The sequence below is a fragment of the Physella acuta genome, unplaced genomic scaffold (genome assembly GCF_028476545.2).
Source record: "Physella acuta isolate Inbredline_101_S28 unplaced genomic scaffold, ASM2847654v3 ptg000243l, whole genome shotgun sequence".
NCBI lineage: Eukaryota > Metazoa > Mollusca > Gastropoda > Physidae > Physella > Physella acuta.
This window is the reverse complement of record NW_026731762.1, coordinates 327937-350776: the sequence shown is the minus strand read 5'-3', so window position 1 is coordinate 350776 and position 22840 is coordinate 327937. Positions and strand designations below refer to the sequence as shown.

Here is a 22840-nt window from a genome sequence, read left to right as displayed (position 1 = left end):
GTCATATGTTGCTACATATGCCACTCTGCCATCTATGGCTGTATGTCATATATCCATATATCTGTCTGTCGTGTGTGGCTACTTGTCATAAATGGCACTCTCTCATCTATGGCTACCCTGTCATTTATTGCCTCTGTCGCTCTATTTCTTCTCTCCCCTGACCTCTTGACCCCAGGCAAGATACGTGTTCCCCTGTGTTCCTGTGTGTTCCCCCCCAACAGTTCCTGGTCCAATGGTAGTCATTTCCTGGCTATTGAACGCGCATTTATTGGCACTAAATCTATCCCATGACTCGCTTATCGTCACGTCAATGATGAACGGGAATTCTCCCCCGTCCCTCCCCCACCTCACCAGTAGGGGGAGAATGAACTAACAAGGAGGTCATACGAAATAACTATCCCCCTCCCCCCCCCCCCCCCCCACACACACATTTACATCATTCAAGCACATCCCAAGACAGACGCGCTTTGCATGCAGCAGAGTTAGACTGGATGTTGGCGGGAAAAATTGTCAAATTCGCCGTATGAAATATCTAATTGAGGGAAGGCTCTTTCCTTCACCCGGAGCTAACTGTGGCGTTGGCAATTTACACCACAGCAGTGGTTCTCAAATTGGGGATAGAGGCTCTACCACATAAACTCAATTGAATCATTTTGTTTTCTAACAACAAATAAAATTCAGTTACTTATTTTTCAATTACAGTTGCCTCACCCCCCCCCACACCTCACCCACCCACTGTTGGTCGCACTTTTGTTACGTCCATGTCAGTTTATCCACCTGTAAAAAGAAATGGCTGTGAGAGCAAAAATGAGAAACAGCGGTTGAACAAATAACGCCTGGAATGCAGTGATCAAAGGGCTCTTTACATCAACCGAGAACCACTGGACGATTTTTATAAGCACAGAAACACTAACATATCCTGGAAGTTTTTTTTCTTACACTTACACTTGTTTTTACATACTCGTCTAAACAATGTTTTCGAATGTAAAGATGTTATACTATCTGGTGAACCCGTTCAACGCCCACGTCGAGCATTACATCTTTAGGGAGGTGTAACGTAAGTAAAATGTTGAATGTTTAATCTGTTTCCTTGTCCATAATTCATTTTCATTGTGAAATTGACATCTTAAATGCAAAACATTCTAGGCCGCAGATCAAATGCCTATACCGAATAATGAGACGGAATGACACACTACCAAGCGTGATATCTTATAATAGATATAGGTCAGCGAAAGGCCCGGCAGTCAGTCACAGGTTCACAAGAGTTGTCGTCGATGGTAGTTAACAGTGCATCGTGGGATTAGCCTAGTGAGTGATGTCGCGCCGCCCGAACACACAGGAGCACAAGCAACGTTGATGATGGCCGTCATGTTGGGGGGGGGGGGGGGCGTGGGTTAAAGTTAATTAACGGCGGGTGGATGATGAATTGCGGGGAAAGCCTGGCGGGTCAAGGTCACTCGGACTTTGAGAGAATTTGAAACTGGAGGTCGTACTGATCGGTAGGCGGGGAAATAAAGGGTTAAAAAAATAACGCCGTGTTAATATTTGATGACGGGACGTGATTGGGGCGGTGGTTGCGTCATTTGTATTCTCCAACACGTGCCGCTTACGGCGATCTGGTCAAACAGCTTTCAAGGTCAACGACAATTGTAATTTTAATTAGTGAGACATGTCTGTCAGTAATCAAGGTCGAATGTGCTTGTTTTTAGCCAAGGTCAAATGTATCTGTATTTAGCCAAGGTCAAATGTATCTGTATTTAGCCAAGGTCGGATCTGTCTCTCTTTAGCCAAGGTCGGATCTGTCTCTCGTTAGCCAAGGTCGGATCTGTCTCTCTTTAGCCAAGGTCGGATCTGTCTCTCTTTAGCCAAGGTAAAGTGTGTCTGTCTTTAGCTAAGGTCAAAAACATCTGTATTTAGCCAAGGTCGGATATATCTTCAAGCGTTATTGAAGTTTGACTTGGTGAGTTGCGTATGTCGCTATGCAAGGTTCTAGGTCATATCTACTTCTTTAAACATAGTGATTGATTTGTCTGTTTTTAGAAAGAAAATTTAGATAGATGGGTCTAAGTTGAGCAAGATAAGACATTTGTTTACAATTATAGAGCTCTGGAGAAGTCTAAAACGTCTGAACCAAAACGGAAAAGAGATTTTACGAACAGCTTAGAATTATAGCCTTTAGAGCAGAAAATTTTTAAACTACCAAATGTGTATGAATGTGATGATAACGCCGACTCCTAAGGATCTCATACACATGTCATAACAAATAAAGCGGCCTGTGGTAAAATCACCAACGTCATTGGTCCCTCTGAGAACCTGCTAAGTATCGCCAAAGAAGCTCGGATGGTATAGACATATGACACGAGACAAAGACATATCAAAAATATTCACGCAGGCACAGTGCCAAGAGGGAGAGGACGAGGGAGAGAACGACGACATTAAATGCGGCACACCAAGAATGGGACTTGGCTGCCCGCCGCAGAAGTGCTTTGAGCAGCAGAAGACAGAAGAACTGTTGCGCCCCACCAACAATCTCCCCCCCCCCCACCCCACGAGCACTACCCTGCGGGGTTATGGGATAACTGATTGACATGTATAGAAACCAACGAGACCAGTGAGAACTGTTTTAGTTTACGCTAACGTCCATAACTACGTCCCGGAAGTGCCGAGAGGGAATCAAACCTCATGCCGTGACCCCAGTGACCCCAGTGACCCCAAAGGTCATCGCACTGCCCGAGTGACGTCTCCAGACAGACCCCAGGCGCAGGTCATCAGACGTGAGAGCCTGATAGATGACCTACTGACCAAGTCAAAATTCTAATTTTGACCGGGAAATGAACCTTCGACTTGAATGCACAGTCGCGTCACTGACTCGACTGTGTTGTGGAATTTAAAGCTGACGCCACTCACCATGACGCAAAGACTCTCATAGCCATACGTTCACTCATCTCTTTAGACTGGTGACTCTCAATGTCCACCATCCACTCAGTTCTTGTGACTGGTGACTCCCATAGACCACCCACTCAGTTCTTGTGACTGGTGACTCCCATAGACCACCCACTCAGTTCTTGTGACTGGTGACTCCCATAGACCACCCACTCAGTTCTTGTGACTGGTGACTCCCATAATCCTCCACAAAAAAAGTTTTCACTAAAGTACACTGGAGACTCCTATAGTTAATACCCCCATCCATTCAGACGCGCATCCTCCATCGAACAACGTTCCCCCCCCCCCCCGGATATCTGACGTGATATAAAGCTCTTCACAGCTATTCACTGACGTCATAGCGGCCTGTTTTCTGTTCCATTTAATAAATCAAGCCACTTAAGTCTTAGCTTCTCCGTGTGAGTGGGGTGGACTGGGGTGGGTGGTCTGGGGTGGAGTGGGGCAGGATAGGTGGACTTGGGTGGGTAGACTGGGGTGGGGTGGGTCAGGGTGGGTCAGGGTGGGTGAGGAGCCAACGAATCTTCAGCAATAAACAGGGGTCGTCTGTAAATGACGTCATGCACCATGGGAGGGGGTCAGCATTTTGTGACGATATGGTACGTTTTATTTCTTTTTATATAACTTGGTGTTAGAGCAGTTGTGGGACTTTGCAACTTCATTTTAAGTAGAGAATCGTTTTGGTGGTAGTGGTCAAGAGGTCTGAGATAGCGTGACGTCATTTTCGGATGACCCATTAGGAAACAGGAATTCTATGCCGCTGCCGGTAGCTATTAGTGCCAGCACATTGTCCCTACATAGCTGCACACTGCCTCCAGCTAGCTGTACACTGCTCCTAGCTAGCTGCACACTGCCTCCAGCTAGCTGTACACTGCTCCTAGCTAGCTGTACACTGTCTCCAGCTAGCTGCACACTGCTCCTAGCTAGCTGCACACTGTCTCCAGCTAGCTGTACACTGCCTCCAGCTAGCTGCACACTGCCTCCAGCTAGCTGCACACTGCCTCCAGCTTGCTGCACACTGTCTCCAGCTAGCTGTACACTGCCTCCAGCTAGCTGTACACTGTCTCCAGCTAGCTGTACACTGCTCCTAGCTATCTGCACACTGCCTCCAGCTAGCTGTACACTGTCTCCAGCTAGCTGTACACTGCCTCCAGCTAGCTGTACACTGTCTCCAGCTAGCTGCACACTGTTCCTAGCTATCTGCACACTGCTCCTAGCTAGCTGCACACTGTCTCCAGCTAGCTGTACACTGCCTCCAGCTAGCTGCACACTGCCTCCAGCTAGCTGTACACTGTCTCCAGCTAGCTGTACACTGCTCCTAGCTAGCTGCACACTGCTCCTAGCTAGCTGCACACTGCCTCCAGCTAGCTGTACACTGTCTCCAGCTAGCTGTACACTGCTCCTAGCTATCTGCACACTGCCTCCAGCTAGCTGTACACTGCTCCTAGCTAGCTGCACACTGCCTCCAGCTAGCTGTACACTGCTCCTAGCTAGCTGTACACTGCTCCTAGCTATCTGCACACTGCCTCCAGCTAGCTGTACACTGTCTCCAGCTAGCTGTACACTGCCTCCAGCTAGCTGTACACTGCCTCCAGCTAGCTGCACACTGTCTCCAGCTAGCTGCACACTGCCTCCAGCTAGCTGTACACTGCTCCTAGCTAGCTGTACACTGCTCCTAGCTATCTGCACACTGCCTCCAGCTAGCTGTACACTGTCTCCAGCTAGCTGTACACTGCCTCCAGCTAGCTGCACACTGTCTCCAGCTAGCTGCACACTGTATCCAGCTAGCTGTACACTGCCTCCAGCTAGCTGCACACTGTCTCCAGCTAGCTGCACACTGTCTCCAGCTAGCTGCACACTGTCTCCAGCTAGCTGTATACTGTCTCCAGCTAGCTGCACACTGTCTCCAGCTAGCTGTACACTGCTCCTAGCTAGCTGCACACTGCCTCCAGCTAGCTGTACACTGTCTCCAGCTAGCTGTACACTGCTCCTAGCTATCTGCACACTGCCTCCAGCTAGCTGCACACTGTCTCCAGCTAGCTGTACACTGCCTCCAGCTAGCTGTACACTGTCTCCAGCTAGCTGTACACTGTCTCCAGCTAGCTGTACACTGTCTCCAGCTAGCTGCACACTGTCTCCAGCTAGCTGTACACTGCCTCCAGCTAGCTGTACACTGTCTCCAGCTAGCTGTACACTGTCTCCAGCTAGCTGTACACTGTCTCCAGCTAGCTGTACACTGTCTCCAGCTAGCTGTACACTGTCTCCAGCTAGCTGTACACTGCCTCCAGCTAGCTGCACACTGTCTCCAGCTAGCTGTACACTGCCTCCAGCTAGCTGTACACTGTCTCCAGCTAGCTGTACACTGCTCCTAGCTATCTGCACACTGCCTCCAGCTAGCTGTACACTGTCTCCAGCTAGCTGTACACTGCCTCCAGCTAGCTGTACACTGTCTCCAGCTTGCTGCACACTGTCTTCATATAGCTGCACACTGCTCCTGTCGCTAGCTAGAAAACCACTAACCATACGCCTGCAAAGCCGACAAAGAATGAAGTAGGTGGGCAGGGGTCGGCAACCTGCGGCTCTTTTGATGTCAAGATGTGGCTCTCCAGCTCCTTGTACAAATATTAATAGTTATATTACTTTATTTTCAAAACTCATAACAAAAAATTATACTGTAAAAAAACACGTTTAAACAGAAGAAAACAAGTTAATTAAAAAGTCTAGTGACATTTAAGCGCAATTTCCATATGTTATCTACAAATAGCTCTGTCGTAGCGTAAATCAAGAGCAGGGTTAGTAAAACCATTGGTTAGTTATTAAAACGTTTTTTATTAATTTTTTTTCAGTATTTTACATGTTTTATTTACAATAGAGTTACATGACTAAAAACATTGCGCCTCTAGCTACCGAACGTGATGTCGCAGCCATTGAACGTGATGGCGCAGCTATTGAGCGTGATGACGCGTGTGGTGTGGTTGGATAAAAATGCCTACTAATTCGGTCCAAATTTTAATTAATTCAAACATTTTTTTGTGACCGAACGAAAGGATATTCTTGAAAACTTTCTTCGGCAATATTGTTCTAAATTATGGCAGGAATCGATTGGTACATGTTTCAAGTCGCTAAGTGGTCTGGTTGCCGAGATATGGGCCAAAAACTGCATTTTTTTCCGAGGTTTTTTGGCTTTTCCGGGAAATCCATGAAAGAAACCCGGAATTTTTTTGGCCTATGTTCATCCTCAAAACTTGCTTAACATAATTGCTTTTGGAACTAGTCCTCGATATTGCTTCGTTGAGGAGGAGATACGACTTAAAGCTGCGGACACACATCCATTCATTTATACATTCATACATCCAGAAATGACGGGTTAATAAACGCAATTCTCCAGAATGGAAATTGCGCTAAAAACTCATCAGAGAACAGAGAGAATATGTGCACTAGAAAGTATACGGACGGCTAACAGTCACTTGGGCTCTTGAGTCTCATAATGTTGCCGACCCCTTTGTGGGTGGATTATTCCACTTCCTGCGCATTAATAATTGTTAATGTGAATATGCAGGGGTCGGCAACCTTTTGAAGCGGAAGAGCCAAAAGTTAAAATTTTCAAAATTTCCCTGGTTTTAAAGAGCCAATAACATTATTTTTATTTCAAATATTTTATTTTTTTGTTAAGATTATTAGTATTTGTTCAAGGAGCTGGAGAGCCGCATCTTGATATCAAAGGAGCCGCATGCGGCTCGCGAGCCGTAGGTTGCCGACCCCAGGCCTACATGCTTTTAAATATTTAAGTAAACCATGTTTTTTTTTTTTTTTTTTTTTTTTTTATTACTATGTTTTGCTTAAATAATTACGAAAAGTTGATCATTGGAGCATCGCAGTAACGTTAGTCGGAAATTTTCAAAAGTCTTTAAATAATTACATATTAAAGCTATTGGTTTCTACTTACACTAGAATCGCATTATAATAGTTTTCGATATACTAAATACATTTTCAACGATATGATTGTAAGGGAAAAAACACTTTTCTAAAATTGTGCTTGAAATGTTAAGGCCTTGTGTAAATATTCTGTTTTATTAAATATTTTTTACTTGTATTTACTGCATTGTAAATTATTTCCCTTGGTCAAATTGTAACTTAAAATGGGAAGTGACTAAGATATACATAAATAAATATGGATACACAATATTTTAAACCGTTTTATGAAACATATTCGTTCAAAAAAAAAAAGATGAATCAATAAGATTAAATTAAATAAAAATTATAAACAAAATGTTATTATAGCAATATTTATACTATTTCTTATTTCCTAGTTATGTTTACTTTGGTAAATATGTTAAACATTAGTGCATATGTTTTATATCGTTTATCATACTTTTCTTACTAACATTCTAAAAATATGTGGACTGTTTTGTTTTAGTTTTGTGATATGTTATTTGGTGAATTTTCTAATTTTTTGACCAGGTGGTCATGGTGACTTTATGGTTCAACTTGTTAGTGATTTATTTCTTTTCGAACAGGTGGGCATGGTGTCTTTATGTTTCAACGTATTAGTGATTGATTTCTTTGTAAATAAGTACCTACGTGGGTGAATACGTATACTTGTTTTGTTTTGGTTCACGGTGTAAGTTATATCTACTGACGTGTATTTGGTGTAGACCAGGGGTCGGCAACCTTTTGATACGCTAGAGCCAGAAGCTACAATTTAAAACTTTCCCAGTTTTTAAAGAGCCACAACATTTTTAGTTCAATATTCCGTATTTGATTAGGATTAGGGTCTCCCATTAGCCAGTCAGGTCTCAATACGGCAAACGCCGACTAACTGGCTTGGATATCGGTTTGAATAACTTGCATCGTTTGCTTCTATCCTTTGGTTCTCACCAGGCTTATCTTCCACCCCACTGAAAGCAGGGTAAACTCGTACCCCACTGTCCAGTAAAAATGAAATTATATAACTACTAATATTTGTGCAAGGAGCTGGAGAGCCGCATCTGGAGGTCAAAAGAGCCGCATGCGGCTCGCGAGCCGCAGGTTGCCGACCCCTGGAATATAGTACTCTAGAAGTCATAAATCGATTAGATAATCGTTAAATTTAGGTTTTTATATACTAGCTAACAAGAAAATTAATATAGCTTTTATATATTAGATAACATGTCAATTAATATACGTTTTGATATGTTAAGTAATAATATAATTAATAAAGGTTTTTATATGTTAATTATTAAGTAAAAAATACTTTTTGTTATAAAAAGAAGAAAAACGTTACGTATTGCCCAACTGAGGGCTATAGGTTATAAATTACAGTGAATGACTTCCCTTTAAAGTAGACTACAGGCGCCTTCGCCGGCAGAAAACGCTGAATTTTTTTTTTCTGAATTGAATATATTAGTGCTTGTTTGTGTTTTCTTTTTTTTTTTTTCTTTTTTTTTTTCGCCTCAGACACGTAATTTATAGCGTCAGTTGTGTGTTCGCTTTAGTATTACAGTTTTCATCATCGGCTTGTGAGGACTGATACAGATTTACAATAGTAATATTTCTTTCTTACTTGTAACCTGCTTTCATTCATTTAAAATGGTTTACGGGGGGTGGAATTTGGGTTTTTAAGTAGAGCTGAAAAAAATTGGGATTACCGAGAATTAAAATTATACAAATTTTAAGCAATCGGAAAAGTTATGTTAATAAAATGAGACACATCAAAGCAAACATTCTTCCCTTTCAAACATCTATATCTGTACAGTCCTCAAACAGTTTCTTTTTTTTTTTATTAATTCAATTGTTTTAAACATTTAAATCAGTAATAATAATATATTTGATAGATTTTACACAGCATCAAAGACATGAACAATGAACATCAATTGCATATATAATAATCAAATGGAGAAAATAAAATGGCATAAGAACTAGATTAAAATAAGGTGTGCAAACTAGGTTTCTCTTGACTGCTTAGTTTAGTGTGCTCCGGAGTCAAAAGTTCACATTGTAGCCACCCATGGACAGAAATAGAAACGACCGTGGGAGAAGTGTCTCTGTAATACACATACTGATCTATCATTCCAAAACTTTCCATGACATAAAATTGACCCTTGGCAATGAGGGCACGCTATCTTGAGATATCCGCCAGTCCGGTTGAGTGGGGGGGGGGGGGAGTGTGTGTGTTGGGGGGGGGGGGGGGGGGGGTTGAGGTGTGTATCTCTTTCTACCATTCAGGTTGTGCATTTTTACACCCGGAAAACAGAAGACTGTTCTAATGTTAATTTACTTGGGGGCTGATCGAGTGATGTTTGGCTTGAGACTGTCTAAATAAAAATTAATACTTTATTTCTTTCTTTCCTGTATATTTCTTTTTTTCTCAGTTAAGTGAGAGTTCCCAGTCTATGTCTTAGCTTTGCTTGAAATATTTCTTTTAACTCAATGTCCGTGTATTTTGTGAAAAAATATCTGACTTTATTCCTAATTTGCCATATAGTCGATCTATAAATAGCCGTTGCTACTAGTATGTTTTCGTCTTCTTTTCTTTGTCTAGTTGTGTTAATTAAATTAAGTGTGATTGCTTTATTTGTTGTGGCTGTTTGATTGCTGGTGTTTAATATTTTCGCAAGTGTTTGCTTTGCTTTCTGTACTAATATAAAATCTAAATAAATGTGTTTCTCAGTTTCTTGTATATTTTGTTTACACGTTTGACATGTTATTTTAACATTTTGATTTGACTTTATATTTCGTGAAACTGGAGTTGTATTAAAAATCAGTCTGTATGCTACTTCCCTTTCTTTTGGTGTAATGCGTTTATTATGTAGGTTTCTAAATGTATCTTTAATGTATATTATATTGTGTTCCCTGGCCCAACTTATTCTCGTGTATAAGGGTGTCGCTTGTTGTTTGATTAGGATGTCGTATATTTTTTTTTTGTGTCTTCCCCAATAATGCTTTTGTTTCCTTGGAATGTTGCTAGCGTTTCTTTATAAAAGCTGCCTATGTCATTTCCCCCATAGTGTGGTGTTATGATGTTTAATTTTAAAATGCTCTTTATGTTTAACCATATGTAGTATTGTGCTAATGGATGATATTGTGGTTCTATCCTTATTCTATCCAGGTGTTTTAATAGGAAGATGTTTTTTTTTGGTTTGAATGTGTTTCTTATTTTCAGAAAAAAAATTAAATTCTATTCTCTGTCGTTTGTGTCCAAATATTATGTTAGAATATATTGAATGCTTAATATCTAGAAAAGTCTGGTTTGGTTACCTTTTAAAATAAAGCGGGAGTGATCTCCCCTTAAACTTTCTCGAATATTCTTAGATAACACTAATGCGGGTGCAGTCCGGATATAAACATTTTTTAAAAATCAATTTAAAATATTTTTTTAAATAGAATAGAATCTCGAAGAAAAAAGAATAGCGCACAAAATGAACAGCAAACATTATGTGTATAATAGTGCGAAACATTAGTACTTTATAAAGAAAACCTTGAATAATATTCAAGAGGTAATTAAACATCAAATTATTTAAAATTTTATGTCACAACACATTGTCTTTGAGTCTTGGAAAGTTTAAAATAACTTGGTCAGGTAGAAGTGTTATAAATTATGCTAGCAAAGATTCCGACGAAAGACAGAGCAATCAAGTTAAAAATAAATTTATATTCGTTATTTTGAGAAATCGTAAATAGAGTAAAGAAGTACTTACGGTCACCGGAAATTATTCCATAAGCAACTTATTGGAATTTTATTTCAAAAACAAATAATTAGATCTTCTACATATAAGTGAAATTTCGTCTATCCAACTGAAACAGTTTTTTATTTATAGGCTTTTGAAAAAGCGAAAGTAGAATACGCTCCACTTCCGTTTACTCGAAATCACTGAAAGTTATACAGAATTAAAAATTTGATATTTCTTATATATGTGATTCGTCAACCTAGTTGTAATAGTACTCAAATTATCGTGTGCACGGAGAGACAGACACACACAGAGACAGACACACAGACATACAGACAAAATAGCAAATAAGTTTTCCGACTTAGGAAGGTGTAAAACGTCAAGAATTAGGAAAATCTCGGTTTTAGATTTTTGCACGATTACAAGACTTTCTTTATACTCTGTATATGAGAAGGTGAAAAAAAAACTCAATTTTTAACAGCAGATACAATTCGAATTCCCGAAAGGACCTGCGGCTTAGTATGGGAGATAACAGAATCAGACATGATACACAACGGCTGACAACTCATCGGTTTTAATCAGCGTTTGTCTCCTCCTTACGTCGGTAATTATGCGATAGTCTCGGTAAAAATATGAGGAAAATTATACAATAGTTTGATCTTTTGGGTGCCGGTTAACGTGGGGTATATTGGACAATAGTTTGATCTTTTGGGTACAAGTAAACGTTGGAATATTGTACGATAGTTCAGTGGCGGAACTAGAAAAAAAGGGCCACCCCGCAAAAAAAAATTTTAGGCCCCCCCCATATATATATATATATATATATATATATATATATATATATATATATATATATATATATATATATATATATATATATATATATATATATATATATATATATATATATATATATATATATATAATACAATCACAAAATGCGAGCATGGGATGCTCGTTGCTGGCCTGTACGGGATTTGAATTACATCAATTTAAGGATGTATCAACATCATGTCATGTGTGTAAGTTGTGAAAATCAGTTTTCATTAATTTTGATAGAAGTGCCCTCAGCACCTTGTCGGTCAAAATAATATAAAACATGAAAGCTTTGTATAAGTAATGGTGTCTCGTGTTATGTTTATTTGTATGTTGTTTTTTTTTGTAGTTATATTATTTATGTTTTAAATATTATTGATTTAATACATTTCAATACATGTCCTTTTTATACAATATTATTCTTTAGTAATTACTTATAAATAAATAATAATTAAGAGAAGTAATTGCTTTTTAATTTGTTTAGTACAAATCTATTAAAAGGAGCTTATGATCACCCTTATTTGACTATTTTTTAAAAAAAAGGGAAATAAGTCATGGAAGTGGTTTGAACATTTGCTTATCTTTGATAAGTTTAATTGTAGGAGAAAGACTCGGCTTTCACAGTTGTTTAAAAACAAATGGAAAAAGAGCGTGGGGTGGTGTCTATAGAATATAGATAATCCAACCGCAGATACGGTATTTTTTTAGAAAACAACCATCAAGTCAAAAATGAAAGAAAATTTAATTTTTTTTTAACTATAAAATGTGTTATTATGGTCGGCTCTGGGCCCCTAAACGGCGTGGGCCCCCCCCCCCGCATTGCGGGGTCTGGCGGCACTGTAGTTCCGCCCCTGCGATAGTTTGATCTTTTAGGTACAAGTAAACGTTGGAATATTGTACAATAGTTTGATCTTTTAGGTACAAGTAAACGTTGGAATATTGTACAATAGTTTGATTTTTTAAGGACAGGTTAACGTGGTGAATATTGTACAATAGTTTGATCTTTTGGGTACAGGTACACATTGAAAATATTGTACAATAGTTTGATCTTTTAGGTAGAAGTAAACGGAGTTCTATTGTGTTGGTACAAAAATAGCTTGGAAGAAAATGATATCAAGTATTTTCTCTGCTTGAGACAAGAAATGACAGGGAGAGATGTACATAATATTTTCTGTGCCTGTAATTACGATATCAGTTTGTACAAGTGTTTGAACTTGTTGGAAAGTAAACATTGAATACATACCTTCCAGATCGAATCCGACTGGAAAGTAAAATATCGCGTAGCATTATTCCTTATACCCACTCACCCCCACTCATTCTCCCATCCCCCCCCCCTCCCCTACACACAGACACACACGTTCCCCTAAAGCCAAATAGAAACAGTGAGCGTGTAAACAAGAGGACATTACCGCTGTTTGTAGACTCGTGAGTTGGTGAATGGTGGAGGTGTTTGGTGTCACCATTTAACATGTGATTTCATTTTTAAAACTACGGTTATGGTGTCGGGTGTATGCTGTTTGGTGTTGCATTTACGGCCTTAAGTGTTTCGTGTTAAATTTTATGTGTATCTTGTTTGCTGATGTGTATTTTACTCAAGTTTAATCATTCATAGCTTTTATTGTACTTTTGGTCATCAACTAAGTTAATTTTGTTTAAAAGTTGAATACAAATAACCACATAGGAAAACAGTTTTTTTATGACAATGGATCATTTTAAATCTTTATTCTATACCATTATTGACCTCTTTTCTCGAAATCTAGCCCAGATCCAGTAATTTCAAAAAATTTAATGTAAAAATAAAAAAAAAATGAAATTTGAAGTCAGGGCGATTTTACTTTCTGACAGTAATATTTGGCTAATCGAAGTTTGATGGTCCGTGGTCTTTTTTATGTTGACGACCGCTATATTGGTGCTACCCTCGAATTTATCTTTAAACTATTGATCTCGCAAAATATCAGGTCCAGAAATAGATTTCTAAATGAGCAAAAACCATTTAACAAAATATTTCATCTACACAGTGCATTATTTTCACCTTTCTCTCACCGGTTTATTATTAGTGGTTTTTAAAAAAACGGGTGGTTTCAGTGATGTTTTTATACTGTGGCCTATACTTTACTAAATTTTGTAATTCATTTATTTGTTGTATAATTTGAAAAAGGGAAATAAACGGGGAAGTCTTGACCAAACCATGCCAGTATAGCACAAACACACAAACCAAAGAAAACATCAAGAGGTGACTTTTTGTTTTCAGCTTAATTTAACTACCATTCACATTTTTAAATAACACAAAAACCAGTACATAAAGACGTAAAAGGCTTGAAAAGTCTATATAATCACACTAAATTTAAAAAAAAACTTTTAAAAAATAAGGCTAGCAATCAAATTACATTTTAGAAACTTAAAGCTGTTTGGGAACCATCGATTAAACTCTTTTTCATATTTTTTTGTATTGAATATAAGCCAGTGAAAATAATTTTAGAATTATTATACCAATTCAAATATTTAAAACACCGCACTCAACCTCTCATTGAAGTCAATCGGAATAGCCAGGGAGAGTAAAACAATGAAAGTCATAACAATTGTTTTCCATGATAAAATACACAAAAGTTTAAGGAATATAGCGTAATATTGTATTTATATTAAATAATATAACATCCTCTATCACCACAACACACTGACTCTACTAAATAAATTAAAAATAAAAGTGTTTGCTAAGTTATTATTAAAATACTAGTAATTATTTCTTTGACTATTTCTATACTTAATAAAATCTGAAGTCGTTTCGCACTTATTACACAAATGTACAATTTTCAATTTTGGTTGAAAATATGCTTTCTCGCAACACAAATTTGGAACCATTAGGAACAATCTTTTCAAGCCTATTGTGCATACTTGTAGCCGGCATAATAACACACAATTTTGTATTATATATACATATATATATATAAATATATATATATATATATATATATATATATATATATATATATATATATATATATATATATATATATATATATATATATATATTTCTTTATTTATATACATATATATATTTACATATATATATATATATATATATATATATATATATATATATATATATATATATATATATATATATATATATATATATATATATATATATATATATATATATATATATATATATATATATATATATATATATATATATATATATATATATATATATATATATATATAGCATCCAGCTGTGTCAGCCTGTTGCAACCCTTGTTACGCCCCGGGTCTGGACAAATCCACCTTTTTGTTCATCAGTCACAGTCAGCTCCATCAAAATTGATAACGTCCCATCTCTAGGTCACGACTCCCACCGGAATCAATATTGTCCACCCTGCCAACAACACCCCCGCCCTCCACCCCAGATGTATCCTCCCATCCCCCCCCCCGGTCACAGCAGACGTTAAGCTCCCATCTTAAAACCATCTCGTGTCCCAGAATGCATCATTTGTCCAGGGCCGCTTGGCCTCTAAGCGATGTAGCGGGCGACACGCCACCCTATTTTCCCCCACTCCATCACCCAAGCCCCTTCAAGTTTTGGAAACTTTCTAAAATAATTGGAGTTTAGCCGACACCGCGGGAGATCAAATCTAGGCGGTATAAAAAAAAAACACAACAATAAAAACAATTTAGGACATTTGACGCAACTTCCGTTCCTGCACCACGTGGGAACTTCTCCGCGGCGAATGCTTGCACGCGCAATGAAAAGCAAATAATTCATCCAATGAAAAACGCATAAAACGATTCTCTGCCCGGGAGGCTCGGCTTGTGGAATTTGCCAAGTTGTCATTTAGGGATCTAATCTAGAGCTGCTTTCTGTGTTGGGGTAAATCGGGGTTTAACGCCAACTAATACCTGGCCAGTCGTTGGGTCTTATGCCGCTTTCACCCTCGATATCACGCCAATGTAATCCGAGTCAATTTCGTCCTTTTTTTTTCGCGGCGCGCGTAATCTCTCGGGAAAATTGTATTTGTTAATTGAAAACCACGGACTTAAAGTTGGATTTCCGGGAGAGCTCTGGAATTTTCAGCTTGGTAGTTTTATTGAGGGTATTGATATTCATACAAACAATCGTATGTCTCTTATTACTTGCCTTTATGTAAGCAATAAATTTGTAAAAAATTAAGTCCAAAACTTCTGTTTTTCAAATTACTTAAAATAAACTTGATATTTTGTTTAAACCTCTACAAGTCGTACTGTAGAAAAACATTTTTTTATAAATAGTAATAAGCTTTTTAATGTACCGAAATATAAAAAAAAATATAAAGTCTTGCTTTATTTTGTAAACGCATTCAGGGCCAATATATGCACGAAATGTGATGATCCACCAGTGCTTTTACTAAACAAGCAACACTACCCATCTTTCAGCGTACGGAAATTAAACAACATTGACTTAGTCAAGTGGAATCCAAACAAGTTGTTTAGCATTTAAGGCACACCCCCCCCCCCCCCCATTTGTGTAGGAAGATTGAGGGGGCGGGAAGATTGATGACGCTGTCATGAGTTCTCGATCTTTCCAGCAGACGCGAGATTTGCGTGCTGGCATTTTATTTAGATAATTGTTTATGTTGGTGGATCCGGCTTAGGTGACATCATATTCATTAATTTAATTTAACATATAGTAGGAACCGGGGGTTGGGGGTCTTGCTGTCTTTCAAATGCGGCCTTTTGGACCTAAGGGGTAATTCTGTATTCACTTTTATGATTTTATATATAAATGTCGATAAAACTTCAACTTGATTTTAAAACAAAGACCCTAGTGAACTTGATTTTATCACAAAACTCCATTCAACTTGATTTATCAGACAAACTCCTAATCAACTTGATTTAATTACAAAGAAGCAAGCCAACTTGATTTTATCAGAAAAATTCCAATCAGCTTGCTGTACCACACAAACTCCAAGTCAACTTGATTTTTTTTTAACTCCAGTCAGCTTGATTTTATCACACAGACTTCGCTCAACTTGATTTTTATCTTACTTAATTTTATCACCTAGGCTCCAGTCAACTTGATTTTATCACCTAGGCTCCAGTCAACTTGATTTTATCACACAGGCTCCAGTCAACTTGATTTTATCACCCAGGTTCCAGTCAACTTGATTTTATCACCCAGGCTCCAGTCAACTTGATTTTATCACCTAGGCTCCAGTCAACTTGATTTTATCACCTAGGCTCCAGTCAACTTGATTTTATCACCCAGGTTCCAGTCAACTTGATTTTATCACCCAGGCTCCAGTCAACTTGATTTTATCAATCAGGCTCCAGTCAACTTGATTTTATCAATCAGGCTCCAGTCAACTTGATTTTATCAATCAGGCTCCAGTCAACTTGATTTTATCACCCAGGCTCCAGTCAACTTGATTTTATCACCCAGGCTCCAGTCAACTTGATTTTATCACCCAGGCTCCAGTCAACTTGATTTTATCAATCAGGCTCCAGTCAACTTGATTTTATCACCCAGGCTCCAGTCAACTTGATTTTATTACCCAGGCTCCAGTCAACTTGATTTTATCACTCAGGCTGCAGTCAACTTGATTTTATCACTCAGGCTGCAGTCAACTTGATTTTATCACCCGGGCTCCAGTCAACTTGATTTTATCACTCAGGTTCTAGTGAACTTGATTTTATCTTACAGGCTCCAGTCAACTTGATTTTATCATCCAGGCTCCAGTCAACTTGATTTTATCACCCAAACGCCAGCGGCAGGGGAGATGTTGATAACATTTTCTTAGCCCCTCACCCACGGGAGGTGACATTCTATTCAGCACACGATGACACGTGACGTCACAAACGTTATAAACTCTCGTTACTAGCAGACGATTTCTCACGAGACAGTTTGACACCTGCAGCCTGTGATGTTGTCGTCTGCCCATTTCAGCTTTTTTTTTCTACTAGACTTCCGGCTGAGTTCGTTGAACTTTAACCAAAGCGAAAGAAACCATGTTGATGCGTGTCAAAACCATCAAGTTTTGTGTAACCTGATATGGTTGGAAATATTGATGTTTGCCGCAGTGTTGGTAGATCAACTTTTTATGTTTGGAAATCATTTCTGATAAATCAATTTCTGATGTTTAGAATAGTGCAGGTAGATTAAACTTTGATGTTTCTAATTTCGCAGGTATATCGAATTATAATATTTGTTACAGTGCTGATAGATCAATTTCTGATGTTTTGACCTGGTAGATGATTGATCTATCTCTGGTGTTGGGAATAGTGCAAGTAGATCCATCTGGTGCTTGGTATAGAGCTGAGATATCTTTTTTTTTTGTTAAAAATAATGAAGATTGATCCGTTTCTAATATTCGGAAACGTCCACATAGATCGGTTTCTATTACCCGTGCGATAGTCTGAATAGATGTACGTTTGATATATATCATAAACATCTTGACTGCCGATGTTTTAGTTTTTACACGAGAGGATGTTCCTCGTGTTGTATCAAACAACAGCTGATTTATTTAGAAGTGATGATTTCTTTTACATTCAGTTCAAAACCATAAAAAATTTATTGTGTAGTAAACATGCACAATGTATTTGTATAAAACACGTTTTGAGATGGTTAATGTACAATGTAGGCCTACTTATTAAGGTTGTAATTGACTATATAAGTTTACTTTTTTTGTTCGCGTACAAAGATCGGCAGACCAAACATCGGGACAGCAAACATCGGCCCACAAAAGATATTGTCAGTCAACATATCAGCCCACAAAAGATATTGTCAGGCAACAGATCAGCAAAACAAAGATTGTCACACCAACAAATCAAATATTATCCGACAACAGATAGTAAAACCGAATATCGTTAGAGCACACATCGGTAGATCAAAGACAACGATAGCAAAGACCATCTATCCCACCTCGCACTTCTACAATCCCTCAAATAAAATAACTTGATCAGCGCCCAATTCATCAACTCCAACATCAAAATTACCAGTGACACGCAAACCCTAGATGCAGCTGTAACACTGGACTATCATTAAACTGACGAAACAGCTTTGAGCTGAATATTACATTACGCCCACTTCCAATGCACGCATACATATTTGCCGAGATCCCCGGCAAACTGGAGAAAAAAACCTCAAGTTTTTGTTCAGCAAACATTCGCTAATGATTTGCTCACCAGGCGACATCCAATGCTGATAACATAAAGGTTTTAAGGCTCCCTGGGGACGCAGGATCGAGTCCCTACGGAGCCACGTAATTCTTTTTCGATTTACACTCAAGTGAAACAGGTTTGTATTCTAGAGGGATTAGGGAGGGGGAAAGGTGCCGGCGGCGTACAAATTGGCGCCGCTTGCAGATAGCATTAGGGACGATTAGATGTTGACGGTAATGTTGATGTCGCTAGGCTAGGAGATGTTGTCGCTGATATTGGAGTGAGGGATGGAGTGGCTAGGAGATGTTGACGGTAATGTTGATGTCGCTAGGCTAGGAGATGTTGTCGATGATATTGGAGTGAAGGATGCAGTGGCTAGGAGATGTTGTCGCGGATATTGGAGTAAGGGATGGAGTGGTTAGGCTTGGAGATGTTGACGCTAATATTGGAGTGGCTACGAGATGCTGACGCTAATATTGGAGTGGCTACGAGATGCTGACGCTGATATTGGAGTGGCTAAAAGATTGTGACGCTGATATTGGAGTTGCTAGGAGATGTTGACGCTGATATTGGAGTGGCTACGAGATGCTGACGCTAATATTGGAGTGGCTACGAGATGCTGACGCTGATATTGGAGTGGCTAAAAGATTGTGACGCTGATATTGGAGTTGCTAGGAGATGTTGACGCTGATATTGGAGTTGCTAGGCTAGGAGGTGTTGACGCCGGATTGAAGGATGGAGTGGATAGGTTAGGAGATGTTGGATTGAAGGATGGAGTGGCTAGGTTAGGAGATGTTGGATTGAAGGATGGAGTGGCTAGGCACAATTTGACAACAAGACTGTGTAAACAAGATAATTTTATTCATGTAGTTTGTGGCTTAAGTCACAGTTTGTCGGTACGAAAAGACCGAGGACTTGGAAACCTTTCAATGATAGACAACCAGGACCAAAAATGTCTGATCTATCAAGAACATTGGCATGCACTACAAATGCTTGGTCGATAAATTGTAATACTGATTCTACACAAACTAATTATTGCTATATTTCTCGTTACGAGCCTAACGGTTTATGAAGTAGAATTCACCTGTGTCTGTGACCTCGGCCTATGAAGAAATTTTGTGGTCAGCACTATGCCAAGCCGCCTTTCCCTAACGTGTGTTAGCTGGTAGACTCAGGGACGTTCTGCTGATTTGAACTCAAGATTTTCATGTTAGCACCATGCCGTCCTTTATTGCTATATCTATACAAACTTAATGTAACACCGTTTAAATACAAACAAAATCTGATGTCGATTTTAGGCAAACAAAATGTAATATTGATTTTCTGCTATTTGTTTTCAGACAAGGGATTAAAATTTAACAATGGTAAATCGTGCTCCGTGCTTCGCTGAATACAAAGTTTAGTTTCGCACAAAATATTCACTACAATCTTATCTGAGTCTGCATAAAAAGAGTTTAGTTTCGTACAAGTTGAGGCTGTGGTAGTTAGTGAGGAAACCATCTTACAGAATCACGAGCAGCCAGTCTTGTGTAAAAATAGACTTTAGGTAACAGTGGTCAACAGTTGTAGCAGCAGTTGGAGTTTGGTGATCATCAACGGCAGTGTTTTGTTAGTAATGTGGCATCAAATAGCATGTTTTGTCAGTAATTTGTCACAAAGTTTTGTCAGTAATGTGTCACAAAGTTTTGTCAGTAATTTGTCACCAAGTTTTGTCAGTAATTTGTCACCACGTTTTGTCAGTAATTTGTCACCAAGTTTTGTCAGTAATTTGTCACCAAGTTTTGTCAGTAATGTGTCGACAAAGACCACAATTTGTCAGTATTTCGACATTAAAGACAACGTTTAGTCAGTAAATGTTTCGCAACAGACCATGTTTTGTCAGTAATGTGTTTTATGACACCAAAAACGCCTTACAATCATCTGATGATTTGGCAAAACCAAATCAGCCGCCCACAAATCTAAAACAATCTTTGAAACAGATAGTTATTTATTTTAACATCTACCCCAGTGTGATCGGAAAATATTTGTTGAAGCCTTTCCAAGAGCATTACATACGTAACAATAGCCAATACACAATCTCATTAAAAACGAGAAGTATTGAAACGAAATTTTTATCTGATATACACCAACCTGTGTTAAATCAAATAATTAATTCGGTAAGTTAATGCACACTTACACACACTTACATACACACACACTTACATATACACACACACTCACACTCAGAGTTTCTGCCAGGCATCTCTTCGGTGGGGTTCCTTACCCACCCCCCACCCCCACCCCGAAGAAAGTCTACCGCCCCCAAACGAAATGGAATTTACATAGAAAATATACAGTGTCCGCCCCCCAACCCCCGAAAATTTTAAGTGCCCCCCCCCCTCCCGGAGAAAAAAGTCTGGAAGAAACACTGCTCATACTGACGTCTGACCCACACAAACAACTAGTGTGAGGTAATCTTTTGTCTAGACATTCCATGTCTACCCCCACCCCCACGAGACATCAGACACGACATGAAGACACAACCCCCAGGCTTGACTGGCCATACATACACAACCCCCCCGCCCACACACACACTCACTCTCACACACACACAAACACTCACACACACACACACAACGCCTCGCCTTGTAAGAAAGACATCACCACCGCCCAAAACCCCTCCAACGCATCCAAACAATTTTTTTTTCTAAGCGGAGATAAACATTAGAAATGCGATCCAAGGAATTATTCCAGGCAACGTTTTTACATCTTCCATCTCCTCCCCTTGGCGGCCATGAAAAGCAAATACAGGGGACAGCACTCCGAGCCGGAACCAAATCGCCAATTTCCGCGCAATTAAGTCACGGTAGCAATAATGGCTTTGTATTGATTGGCCACGGTAGCCGTAACAATAGACATCAAAACAGTACTGACCATCGCGGGGGCCTCGGTGACAGCCATTTTATTGTGTCAGGGTGGGGGGGGGGGGGGTCTATGTGACAGGGTAGTTTAAGAGAGTGATAGTTTATGGCACAGGACAGTTTTAGGGAGTGATAGTTTATGTGAAATGGTACTTTTAGGGTGTGATATTTTATAGGGAAGGGTAGTTTAAGAGAGTGATAGTTTATGGGACAGGGCAGTTTTAGGGAGTGATAGTTTATGGGACAGGGCAGTTTTAGGGAGTGATAGTTTATGGGACAGGGCAGTTTTAGGGAGTGATAGTTTATGGGACAGGGCAGTTTTAGGGAGAGATAGTTTATGGGACAGGGCAGTTTTAGGGAGTGATAGTTTATGGGACAGGGCAGTTTTAGGGAGTGATAGTTTATGGGACAGGGCAGTTTTAGGGAGTGATAGTTTATGGGACAGGGCAGTTTTAGGGAGTGATAGTTTATGGGACAGGGCAGTTTTAGGGAGTGATAGTTTATGGGGCAGGGCAGTTTTAGGGAGTGATAGTTTATGTGAAATGGTACTTTTAGGTGTGATAGTTTATAGGGAAGGGTAGTTTTAGGGAGTGATAGTTTATGGGACAAGGTACGTTTACGGAGTGATAGTTTATGTGGCAGGATTTTTAAGGGATTGAAAGTATATGTGACAAGGAATTTTATTTTTATTTTTGGGGCAAAATAGCTTTAGGGAGTGATAGTATATAGGGGAGGGTAGTTTTAGGGAGTGATATTTTGTGCAGCAACGTATCTTTTGGAAGTGATGGTTTATGGGCATGGTAGTTTTGCGCTTGGGGTTGCGTGTGGTAGTTTAGGAGTTGAATTTTGTGATGGAGTGTCATAGTTGTGTTGCCTGTGAAAATACACAGACAGTGTGTTGTATTGATCTAGTTCCGGTTTTATAAAATCACGAACTTAACGAAAAATTTGTTATTTTTAAAAAAAAAATATCCGATAGCCAGGATTTTTTTTTCTAATGATCACATTATTATTTTTTCGTCTGAATGACGTTGTTTTCTAAATAATTAGCACAAAAATTTAAGTAATTAAAATTTCACAGGCAAGCCATACGGTAAAGATGATGAGTGTGTATGGGGGAGAGGAGGGCCTAGCTAAATTATTACCTCTTAACTTTTACTAAATAACATTCTGCGCATGCACCCAGCCATATTGTGATTACTTTTGGTAAAACGACAGAAATATGTCTGTGGCGCCAGATTTTTTATTGTAGAATTTTTTAAATCTCTCAATCGGTGTTTTTCTCAGCAAATGTATTCAGTTTAAACAATAGCAAGCTGTGGGGTGGTGCATAAATCACGACAGGGGTAGGGCTGGTCTATCTTTCTTGTGCAATGTGTTTAGTGTGTGTGTGTGTGTGTGTGT

General features: G+C 39.0%; 2 protein-coding genes across 2 annotated transcripts in view; both read right to left on the bottom strand.

The window, feature by feature from the left end:
• The window catches only part of LOC131938397 (uncharacterized), a 72247-nt gene that overhangs the window by 41564 nt on the left and 7843 nt on the right, over positions 1 to 22840 (bottom strand). The window lies entirely within an intron of this gene.
• On the bottom strand, positions 3634 to 5463 carry LOC131938398 (SUMO-interacting motif-containing protein 1-like). Its single transcript, XM_059296401.1, has one exon. It carries the CDS (start codon positions 5461 to 5463, stop codon positions 3634 to 3636), a length of 1830 nt encoding a protein of 609 aa, XP_059152384.1.

Bases quoted from the DNA above. Each gene is read 5' to 3' on its own strand.
- LOC131938398 (XM_059296401.1), bottom strand. From the start codon at position 5,463: ATGGTTAGTGGTTTTCTAGCTAGCGACAGGAGCAGTGTGCAGCTATAT.